Genomic DNA, 12707 nt, shown 5'->3' with positions numbered 1-12707 from the left:
CTGAACGTGAAGTGCAGGATCGACAGGCATTGGCGCACACTAACTTTTCTGCAGGTCGATCTTCCTCATGGACACCACGTGCATCCTCTACTTCCACTCCACCAGCACCTCCATCAGGTGCCACCTCCAGCCGTGATACAAGAAAGCAGGCACAACAACCACTATCTGCCAAGAGCACACCTGCCGGACCTGCGAAGAGCTCTTCTTCTTCCATGGCATCAACATGGCACACAAGTGATATTATTTGTTGACGTTGCAAGGGAAGAGGACATTTTGCGAGAGAATGCCAATCTCAGCGTGTGATGATTGTTACTGAGGATGGTGGGTATGAGTCCGCTAGTGACTATGATGAGGAGACTTTGGCTCTTATTACACATGAAGAACACGGTGGAGACGATTCTGATCATGAGACGCAATACATGGCTGCTGAAGATGCTGACAGGTATGAATGTTTAGTTGCTCAACGTGTTTTGAGTGTGCAGGTTACACAAGCTGAGCAAAATCAGAGGCATAATTTGTTCCATACAAAGGGAGTTGTGAAGGAACGTTCTGTTCGCGTCATCATAGATGGAGGGAGCTGCAATAATTTGGCTAGCATGGAGATGGTGGAGAAGCTATCTCTCACCACAAGACCACATCCACATCCTTACTACATCCAATGGTTCAACAACAGTGGCAAGGTTAAGGTCACACGTACTGTTCGTGTGCATTTTAGTATCTCTACATATGCTGATTATGTTGATTGTGATGTGGTACCTATGCAAGCATGTTCCTTATTACTTGGTAGACCATGGCAATTTGATAAAAAATTTGTACACCATGGTAGAAACAATCAGTATACTCTTGTTCATAAAGATAAAAATATTACTTTGCTTCCTATGACTCCTGAATCCATTTTGAAAGATGATATTAATAGAGCTAATAAAGCAAAACAGGAGAAAAATAAGAGTGAAAATCAGATTGTGGCAAAAGAATTTGAGCAACAAATGAAACCTAATAATAAACCATCTAGTGTTGCTTCTGAAATTAAATTGAAAAGTGCATGTTTACTTGTCACAAAATCTGATATTGATGAGCTAGATTTCAGCAAATCTGTTTGCTATGCTTTTGTGTGCAAAGAGGCATTATTTTCTTTCGAGGACGTTCCTTCCTCTTTGCCTTATGCTGTCGCTAACATTTTGCAGGAGTTCACTGACGTCTTTCCAGAAGACGTGCCACCGGGATTACCACCTATTCGAGGGATTGAGCATCGAATTGACTTAATTCCCGGTGCATCATTACCCAACCGTGCACCATACCGTACCAATCCAGAGGAGATGAAGGAGATTATGCGTCAAGTACAAGAACTGCTCAACAAAGGTTATATACGCGAATCCCTTAGTCCTTGTGCTGTTCCTATCATTTTAGTGCCGAAAAAGGATGGTACGTCATGTATGTGCGTTGATTGTAGAGGCATTAATAATATTAGTATTCGTTATCGTCATCCTATTCCTAGGCTAGATGATATGCTTGATGAATTGAGTGGCTCTACAATATTCTCCAAAGTTGATTTGCATAGTGAATACCATCAAATTCATATGAAATTGGGAGATGAATGGAAAACAGCATTTAAAACTAATTTTGGATTATATGAGTGGTTAGTCATGCCTTTTGGGGTAACTAATGCACCTAGTACTTTCATGAGGTTAATGAACGAAGTTTTACGTGCTTTCATTAGACGATTTGTGGTAGTTTACTTTGATGACATGTTGATTTATAGCAAATCTTTGGAGGAACATTTGGAACATTTACGTGCTATTTTTTATTGCTCTATGTGATGCATGTTTGTTTGGTAATCTTGGAAAGTGCACCTTTTGCACAGACCGAGTATCTTTTCTTGGCTATGTTGTTACTCCACAGGGAATTGAAGTTGATAAAGCCAAGATTGAAGCTATTGAGAGTTGGCCGCAGCCCAAAACGGTCACACAAGTGAGGAGTTTCCTTGGCCTCGCTGGTTTCTATAGGCGTTTTGTGAGAGATTTCAACACCATTGCTGCACCTCTCAATGAGCTTACAAAGAAGGATATGCCTTTTGTTTGGGGTACCGCACAGGAAGAAGCCTTCACGGTATTGAAAGATAAGTTGACACATGCTCCTTTACTCCAACTTCCTGATTTTAATAAGACTTTTGAGCTTGAATGTGATGCTAGTGGAATTGGATTAGGAGGTGTGTTATTACAAGATGGCAAACCTGTTGTATACTTTTTTGAAAAATTGAGTGGGCCTAGTCTGAACTATTCTACTTATGATAAAGAATTATATGCTCTTGTTCGGACCTTAGAAACATGGCAACATTATTTTTGGCCCAAGGAATTTGTTATACATTCTGATCATGAATCATTGAAACACATTAAAAGTCAAGCAAAACTGAACCGTAGACATGCTAAATGGGTTGAATTCATTGAGACTTTCACTTATGTCATTATACACAAGAAGGGTAAAGAAAATGTTATTGTTGATGCATTGTCTCGTCGTTATACTATGCTTTCACAACTTGACTTTAAAATATTTGGTTTGGAGACCATCAAAGATCAATATATGCATGATGCTGAATTTAAAGATGTATTGCAGAATTGTAAGGAAGGGAGAACTTGGAACAAGTTCGTTCTTAACGATGGATTTGTGTTTCGTGCTAACAAGCTATGCATTCCAGCTAGCTCCGTTCGTCTTTTGTTGTTGCAGGAGGCGCATGGAGGAGGATTAATGCGACACTTTGGCGTCAATAAGACGGAGGATATACTTGCTACACATTTCTTTTGGCCAAAGATGAGACGGGATGTTGAGCGTTTTGTTGCTCGCTGCACTACATGTCAAAAAGCTAAGTCACGACTCAATCCTCATGGTTTATATATGCCTTTGCCTGTACCTAGTGTTCCTTGGGAGGCTATATCTATGGACTTTGTTTTAGGTTTACCTCGAACAAAGAAGGGGAGGGATAGCATATTTGTTGTCGTGGATAGGTTCTCGAAAATGGCACACTTTATACCATGTCATAAAAGTGATGATGCTGTTAATGTTGCTGATTTGTTCTTTCGTGAAATTATTCGCTTGCATGGTGTGCCAAATACTATTGTTTCAGATCGTGATACTAAATTTCTTAGCCACTTTTGGAGATGTTTATGGGCTAAGTTGGGGGCTAAACTGCTTTTTAGTACTACTTGTCACCCCCAAACTGATGGACAAACTGAAGTAGTCAATAGAACATTGTCTACTATGCTTAGGGCTGTTTTGAAGAATAATAAGAAAATGTGGGAAGAGTGCTTGCCTCATATTGAATTTGCTTATAATCGTTCATTGCATTCTACTACTAAGATGTGCCCTTTTGAAATTGTGTATGGTTTCCTACCTCGTGCACCTATTGATTTGTTGCCTCTTCCATCTTCGGAGAAGGTTAATTTTGATGCTAAAGAACGTGCTGAATTGATTTTAAAAATGCATGAGTTAACTAAGGAAAACATTGAGCATATGAATGCTAAATATAAAATTGCTGGAGATAAGGGTAGAAAACATGTTGTGTTTGCACCTGGAGATCTTGTTTGGTTACATTTGCGTAAGGATAGATTTCCTAATTTGTGCAAATCAAAGCTAATGCCATGTGTTGATGGTCCTTTTAAGGTGTTAGAGAAAATAAATGATAATGCATATAAACTTGAGCTGCCTGCAGATTTTGGGGTTAGTCCCACTTTTAACATTGCAGATTTGAAGCCTTATTTGGGTGAGGACGATGAACTTTCGTCGGGGACGACTTCATTTCAAGAAGGGGAGGATGATGAGGACATCAATACCATTGTTACACCCACAGCCCCTGCTACTATACATACTGGACCAATTACTAGAGCTCGCGCACGCCAATTGAATTATCAGGTACGTTCGTTTCTTGGTAACGATTCTAATGTTCATGAGAATATGATGCTGCCTAAATTGGATACATTTGTTTTGCTTACAAATGAAGGGCCTAGCGTGGACAAGAAAGATGAACCTTGGAGCAAGTTCAAGCATGGAGATGATGGCATGCGCAAGGGGAACAAGAACGGAATTACAAGTGATGATTCCAGGACTTTGAAGCCACCATAATGAGTGCATGAAGCATGGGACGAATTATACAAGATGCCACTTCATAAATTTCGTCCAGAGGCTATTCTAGGTGCTGCGTCACCTTATTATTGGTCCAGGTCCATGTATTTTTGAAGTACTTAAGTATAGGCTGTTTTTAGAGTCCGTGTGTGTGGGGAAACAAGAGTTAGGGTTGGTTTTGGACCCCTCCACCAAGGGCCACGAAATTCCCCCTCTCTCCTCCATATATACAGCCCTTAGGGCATCGTTTAGACTTTGGGTTTTGTTTAGATTAAAAGTTCGCCATAGATGCAACTTCGCGTACTTCGTTTGTGTCCAATGACCAGACCAAGACGTCACAGAACCCCGCCTTGATCAATAAAGCCTTCATCTTATATTCGCAATATCCAGATTGCAATCTCAGTTTCTTGTTTGTTCTTCGTTTGCTCGCAGGAAACAGACCCTCGTGGTCAGGTTGATCATGCTCCGGCGTGGTCAATAACCCCTCGGAAGTTGGTTTAGCGATTGCTAAGGCGCGACGTCTCGCACGTTCTTGGTTGGATCGTCAAGGTTGAATCCCACAGAAACGATAGCCACCATCTCATCGAAACATCGGGACACCTTTGCCTCTATCATGAGTTATGTGATTTGGTGACCGAATGTTGTTCAGAGTCCTGGATGACATCATCGACATGACGAGGAGTCTCGAAATGGTCGAGAGGTAAAGATTCATATATAGCACAATAATATTTGGACACCGGAAGTGTTACGGGGGTACGCGTACGTATCGGGTCACCGGAAGGGGTTCCGAGAAACCCCTGTTAAGCTATATGGGCCTAATGGGCCAAGAGTGGGACAGACTAGCCCCAAAAGGGGCTGGTGCGCCCCCTATAGGTCGAATAGGAGGAGAAGGAAAGGAAGGGAAGGGAGAAGGAAAGGGGAGGATTCGGCCTCCGCCTTTCCTCCCCCCTCTCTTTCCTTCCCCCTTCGATGGATATGGAAGGGGGGAGGCCGATTTGGAGGAGGTGCCCAAGTAGGATTACTCCTACTTGGGATGCCCCTTGCAGCCCCTCGCCCTCTCCCACCTATATATGTGTGGGGGGCACCGCTAGAACACTCAATATTGATTCCTAGCCGCATGCGGCACCCCCCTCCCCAGTTTACGACTCCGGTCATATTTCACATAGTGCTTAGGTGAAGCCCTACGCGGATTACTTCACCATCACCGTCACCACGCCGTCGTGCTGACAGAACTCTCCCTTGACACTTTGTTGGATCAAGAGTTCGAGGGACGTCATCAAGCTGAACATGTGCAGAACTCGGAGGTGTCGTACGTTCGGTGCTTGATCGGTCGGAACGAGAAGAAGTTCAACTACATCAACTGTGTTGTCAAACTCTTCCGCTTTTGGTCTACGAGGGTACGTGGATACATTCTCCCCCTCTCATTGCTATGCATCTCCTAGATAGATCTTGCATGAGCGTAGGAAAATTTTGAAATTACATGCTACGTTTCCCAACAACTTGCATCGGTGTAACCATTTATGAGTTATTCATCTCATCCATAGACTAGGAGCATGTCATTTGTCCTCCTGAGGCACTTAAGAATATTTTTAATAGCTGCCCAGTGAGACAATCCAGGATCACTTTGGTACCTGCTACTAACACTTAGTGCATAAGAAACATCTAGTCTAGTACATATCATAGGATACATGATGGATCCAATTGCTGAGGCATATGGGACTCCACTGATCTGCACTCACTCATCAACTGTCTTCGAACATTGATTCTTACTAAGTGTTGTGCCATGTGAAATTGGGAGAAAACCTTTCTTTGTATTCTCCATTTAAAACCTCTTTAAAACCTTATCAATGTACGTGCTTTGGCTCAACGCAATTAGACGTCTTGATCTATCTCTATAGATATTTATGGCCAGTTTATATGAAGCTTCACCTAAATACTTCATTGAAAACACACTCTTCAAATAATCTTTTATTGTGCTAAGAAACTTTATGTTATTTCCAATCAATAATATGTCATCTACATACAAGATTAAAAATGCTACCGAGCTCCCACTAAACTTCTTGTATACACAAGCTTCTTCAACATTTTTATGAAGCCAAACTCTTTTACCACTTCATCAAGACGTTGATTCCAGCTCCTTGATGCTTGCTTCAAACCACAGATAGATTTTTTAAGCTTGCACGCCTTTTTGACATCCTTTGGATTGACAAAACCTTCTAGTTGTATCATGTATACATGCTCTTTCAAAAACCCATTTAGGAAAGCAGTTTTGACATCCATCTACCATATCTCATAATCGAAATATGTAGCAATTGCCATCATAATCCATACAGACTTTAGCATTGCTACTAGAGAGAAAGTGTTGTCATAATCAACTCCCTCGATTTACGAAAACCCTTTCACTAATAACCTTCCTATATAGATGGTAGGATTACCATCTGGATCTATTTTTTTGAAGATTCATTTGCACTATATGGGTTTCACACCCTCTCGAGGATCAACCAAGTTCCAAACTTTATTCTCGTACATGGACTATATTTCGAATTGAATGGCTTTGTGCCGTTCTATTGAGCTGGGCACCGCCATCACTTCTTTGTAGTGCACATGTTCTTCTTCTTATAAGATGAATATTTCATTCTGAAACCATTCAGGAGGTTCAATGACATGGCTAGACTGTGTCAGTATTTCCCCAAAGAGGAAGGGATGATGCAGCATAGCGACGGTAAGTATTTCCCTCAGTTGTGAAACCAATGTATCAATCTAGTAGGATAGCCAAGCAACACTATGTAAACGGTACTTGAACACAAATAACAAATACTTGCAAGCCGACGCGTAAGAGGGGTTGTCAATCCCTCCTCGGGAAAAATATAGATTGGTTTGTATGAGTTTGGATAAGTAGATCTCGCTATAACACAAAATAAAATAATTAAGGAAAAAGTGCAGCAAGGTATTTTGGGGTTTTTGGAATAATAGATCTCGCTATAATATCAACCACGACACATATACTGCGTAAAAGTGGTCTACCAGGTATGATAGGACAAGACAGATTGCAATCAATATCAAGAACAATAAAATCTATGGGCACATAATTCCAATTTGGAAGCATAAGAACAACATTAATTTTTCCCAATGGCATTTTAATAGTAGAATCCGCCAAATGCAAATTAAGAGAGCATTCTTCAATATCGGTAAGACCAAGAACGACATAAATATTTTAGAATTGTGGAAACACTAGCACCCAAATCACATAAAGCAAAACACTCATAATTTTCAATCTTGATTTTAATGGTAGGTTCCCACTCATCATATAATTTTCTAGGAATTGAAATCTCTAATTCCAAATTTTCTTCTAAATCTTTCATGTTGGCATCTACGACATGTTTAGTAAAATCCTGGTTTTGTTCATAGGCATGGGGTGAACTTATCATGGATTGCAACAAATAAAATACATTCAATCAAAGAGCAACTATCATAATTAAAGTCTTTGTAATCCAAAAGAGTGGGTGCATCACTAGTTAAAGTTTTGACCTCTCAAAACACACTTTTAGCAATTTTTTCATCAAGATTTTCACTCTCGGAGTCATCAGGATGCCTTCTAGCTAAAGTTGACTCTTCTTCAGTCCCTTTATCATCAATTTTAACATTACTAAATAAAGAATCAATAGAAGAAACACCAATCATTTTAAGAACTTCACCATTTTTATGAAATCAATCGGTAGAAAATGCTCTTTCTAAAAATTCTCTTTTAGCTCTAAGCATAGCGGTTCATTTCTTAATTTCATCCATAGAAATATGCAAAGCTTTAATTGATTCATTCGTATCAACTTTAGGTGGAAAAATTTTAATCTTGAGATTTTCTACATCATGGGAAATTCTATCAATGCTTCTAGACATATCATCAATCTTATGCAATTTTTCTTCTATTGTAGTGTTGAATTTTTTTTGAGCATTGATAGATTCTTTAATATTATTATCAAGATCAGAGGGGTTCCTATTATTATTGTAAGAAGAATGACCATAATTATTAGATGAATTTCTAGGAAAAGGCCTAGGATTAAAATTACCTCTATAAGCATTGTTATTAAAATTGTTTCACGGGACAAAACTCACATCTACGGGATCACTATTTTGCTCAATCAAAGTATACAAAGGCACATCATTAAGATCAATAGCAACACTTTTACTAGCAACCAATTTCATAACAGCATCAACATTTTCACTCAAAGTAGTAATTTCTTCAATCGACTTAACTTTTTTACTAGTAGGTGCTCTTTCGGTATGCCATTGTGAATAATTTGCCATTATATTATCAAGAAATTTAGTAGCTTCACCCAAAGTAATCTCCATAAAAGTACCACCCGTGGCAGAATCTAAAAGTTTTCTAGAAACAAAATTCAATCCCGCATAATTTTTTTGTATAATCATCCAAAGATTTAAACCATGAGTAGGACAATTTCTTAGCATGAATTTCATTCTTTCCCAAGATTGTGCAACATGTTCATGCTCAAGTTGCTTAAAATTCATGATTTTTGTTCTAAGGGAAATAATTTTTGTGGGCGGAAAATACTTAGTAAGAAAAGCATCTTTGCACTTATCCCATGAATCGATACTATTGCAAGGCAAAGAAGAAAACCAATTTTTTGCACGATCCCTCAAAGAGAAAGGAAATAATTTCAACTTCACAATATCATTGTCCACATCTTTTTTCTTCTACATATCACACAATTCTACGAATGTGTTTAGATGGGACGAGTCATCCTCATTAGGAGTAATGTAAAATTGATCTTTCATCACAAGATTCAACAAAGCGGCATTTATATCACAAGACTCCGCACTAGTGGCAGGAGGAGCAATCGGAGTGCTAATAAAATAATTATTGTTGGTATTGGAAAAATCACACAATTTAGTATTTTCTTGAGAGATCGTGACTACGCAAACAAGATTGCAAGCAAAAAGATAGATCTGACGAGAAAAAGGTGAACGAAAAAAGGCCGAATAAAAAGGCAATTTTTTGTGAAGTGGGGGAGATAAAATAATGAGGAAAATGGAAAATAATTTAAATTGCAAGGATATGAGATTTATGATTCTGAACCTGATAGATGTTGATGATGTCTCCCCGGCAATGGCGCCAAAAATTTCTTTGACGTGGCTAGACTACGTCGGTATTTCCCCAAAGATGAAGGGATGATGCAGCATAGAGAAGGTAAGTATTTCCCTCAGTTGTGAAACCAAGGTATCAATCCAGTAGGAGAACCAAGTAACACTATGTAAACAGTACATGCACACAAAGAACAAATACTTGCAACCCGATGTATTTGTGGGGTTTTGGAATAACATATCTAAAAATAAAAGTGGAAAAAAATAGATCGGAAAACAAATGTGATAAAATATAGATCCGGGGCCTGTAGATTTCACTAGTGACTTCTCTCGAGAAAATAGCACACGGTGGGTAAACAAATTACCGTTGGGAAATTGATAGAAGAACAAATAATTATGATGATATCCAGGCAATGATCAATATATAGGCATCACGTCCAAGATTAGTAGACCGACTCCTGCCTACATCTACTACTATTACTCCACACATCGACCGCTATCCAGCATGCATCTAGTATATTAAGTTCATGGAGAAACGGAGTAATGCAATAAGAATGATGACATGATGTAGACAAGATCTATTCATGTAGGAATAGACCCCATCTTGTTATCCTTAATAGCAATGATACATGTGTGGCTCGCTACCCCTTCTGTCACTAGAAGAGGACACCGCAATATTGAACCCATCACAAAGCACCTCTTCCCATTGCAAGAAAATCAATCTAGTTGGCCTAACTAAACTAAAGATTCAGAGAAGAAATATGAGGCTACAAATAATCATGCATATAAGAGATCAAAGAAGACTCAAATACTTCCATGGATATAAATCTGACCATAAACTTGAACTTCATCTGATCCCAACAAACACACCGCACAAAGTCATTACATCAAATAGATCTCCAGGAGACCATTTTATTGAGAATCAGAAAGAGAGAGGAAGCCATCTAGCTACTACCTACGGACCCGTAGTTCTATGGTTGAATACTCATGCATCATCGGAGAGGCACCAATGAGGATGATGAACCCCTCCGCGATGGTGTTAGATTGGATCTCGTGGTTCTGGAACTTGCAGCGGCTGGAATTGTGTTTCGTCGACTCCCCTAGGGTTTCTGGAATATTTGGGAATTTATAGTGCGAAGAGGCGGTGCAGGAGACCCCATGGGCCCCACAACCCACCAAGGCGCGCCTGGGCTCCTAGGCGCGCCCTGGTGTCTTGTGGTCACCACGGGCCTCCTCCCAGGTGCTTTCTTGGCCTAAAAGGTGTCTTCTGGTCCAAAAAGAGCCTCCAAAAAGTTTCGATGCGTTTTGACTCCGTTTGATAGGGATATTCTGCAAAGTAAAAAACAAGCAAAAAACAGCAACTGGCACTGGGCACTATGTCAATAGGTTAGTCTCAAAAAATGATATAAAGTTGCTACAAAATGAATATATAACATCCAAGATTGATAATATAACAACATGGAACAAGCAAAAATTATAGATACGCTGGAGAAGTATCATTCAAGAACTCTGGTTGACCAACGTGATACAGTTATAGTTTTAACAGGTGTTTCTACAACTGGTGTAGTAACTTTTTGTTCAGTTGTGTGGACAACTTATGGAACATATTCCATTTCGTTAGTCCTCTCAAATTCTCAAGATTTAGTAATCTCATCAAGATGTATTGTCCTCCCACTTACTTCTTTAGCGAGAAACTCCTTCTCAAGAAAGTTATCATTCTTTCCGACAAACACTTTGTCTTCGAACTTTTGGTAGAAGGAATACCCAATTGTTTCTTTGGGATAACCTACAAAGTAACATTTGTCTACTTTGGGATCGAGCTTATTCGATTGTAAACATTTTACATAAGTCTCACAACCCAAATCTTGAGATGTGACTAATTGAGTTTCTTCACATTCCATAACTCATATGGTGTCATCTCAACAAACTTAGACGGTGCTTTGTTTAGTGTATATGTTGTTGTTTCAAGTGCATATCCCCATAATGATAAAGGTAGATCGGTAAGAGATATCATTGACCTCACCATGTCCAACGAAGTTCGGTTATGTCTTTCTGACACTCCATTTCTCCGTGGAGTTCCGGGAGCAGTAAGTTGTGAAACAATTCCACATTCACTTAGATGTTTGCTAAACTCATGACTTAGATATTGATGTAGGGTGGAACCCTATACGGCTAATCTTTCACGAAAGGAGAGGATCCCAACTAAGAACACGAACAACACGAGGGGAAACACGAGGGGAAATCACAAAGGGGCACGAAGAGAAACACTCTAACCAACAAGATTAAGTCACACATGTGCTATATCCTCGAAACACGAGAGGAGATACAAGATCCAAAGTCAACAAAGGATGATAAAAAGGGTAACCGATTCTTCTCCGTGAGTAGGTCTTGAATCCACAAGGGGGTCTTCCCGTAAAGGGGTCTTGAATCGAAGGTGGATCTTATCTGAAGAGGGGTTGCAGTCTCTCTCAAGGAGTAGATCCGACATGGATGAGCGAAGCTCTATCTCACAAATGAGTTAACACAACGCTAACCCTCAAATGGTGGAGGTGGAGGAGTATATATAGTCTAGGGCTACGAAGGGGTAAGTGAGGATACATGGGCCTCGGCCCGTTACTCTGCGCGTAGACAGGTGTCAGTCGTCCGACAGGTACCGGATGTCCGGTGGCTCGCGAGGGTCCGGTCGTCCGGTACTTGTCGGACGTTCGGTGTTTTGGCTCGGGATAGCCATTGTCGGATTTCCAGACGTTGTCGATCGTCCGGCTGCTGTAGCTTTCATTGGCTGTTCCATCTGGCTGGTGGGGACTCCAGGCGTCGGATGTCCGGGAGCTGATGCTTCCTGGCAGCTCTTCCTCTTGTTCCGTGCGCTTGGTGTCCTCGTCGTCTTGTCCATGGTCTTCCTCTTTGTTCCTGGTCATGCATAGCACATATATTTGAGGTAGTAGCCATGTCTCACATGTGGAAAGTGATGGTTAGGAGAGGAGCAAGTTCACCTTGCGTCCCATGGCGTATATTCGAGGTCTCGTCATATGTCCTCTTGGGGTTTGGAGAGTAGTCGGAGTGTACATGGGGATGAATGTGGGATGCTGCACATCATCTCCCCCCTTGGCAAAGATCTGACCTCGGATCGTGATCCTCATCACTATGGAAACGGTTGTCGTGGACGGACTTGTAGTTGGACGAAGTGGAAGTCATGGCGCAATCCAAGTATTCCAAGGTGTCTCCGAAGTGATAGACATGCACAAAGAGCAAACACAAGCGACACTTGGAAATACAAAGGTTAGCGCACACAAAGTGTCCATCAAGTGAGTATGAGTCCGTTTGGCAAGATTCTTCATGACAAAGTGCATGAAGCTTATCAAGATGATATAGAATGATATGCAAAGCATTCATGGGAACAATAGGATTTGTAGTATGCACAAAGGTGTGGTGAATGTGATCAATGCAACCATTGTGCAAAATGATGTCATAATGGGATGGTTTATCAAAAGCATGAA

General features: G+C 40.4%; 1 protein-coding gene across 1 annotated transcript in view; it reads left to right on the top strand.

Moving 5' to 3' along the window:
* Positions 1-302: 302 nt before the first annotated feature.
* LOC147959884 (uncharacterized) overlaps positions 303-12707 on the top strand; it is a 28773-nt gene continuing 16368 nt past the window's right edge. The window contains exon 1 of the mRNA XM_087532980.1: positions 303-1422. Coding sequence (XP_087389106.1) covers positions 303-1422 — 1120 coding nt within the window. The remainder of the gene's footprint in view (positions 1423-12707) is intronic.

Source organism: Triticum urartu, chromosome 7A, assembly GCF_056163025.1.
Source record: "Triticum urartu cultivar PI428250 chromosome 7A, HENAU_Tu73, whole genome shotgun sequence".
In the NCBI taxonomy this organism is placed as follows: Eukaryota; Viridiplantae; Streptophyta; class Magnoliopsida; order Poales; family Poaceae; genus Triticum; species Triticum urartu.
This window is presented reverse-complemented; position numbering and strand designations above follow the sequence as displayed.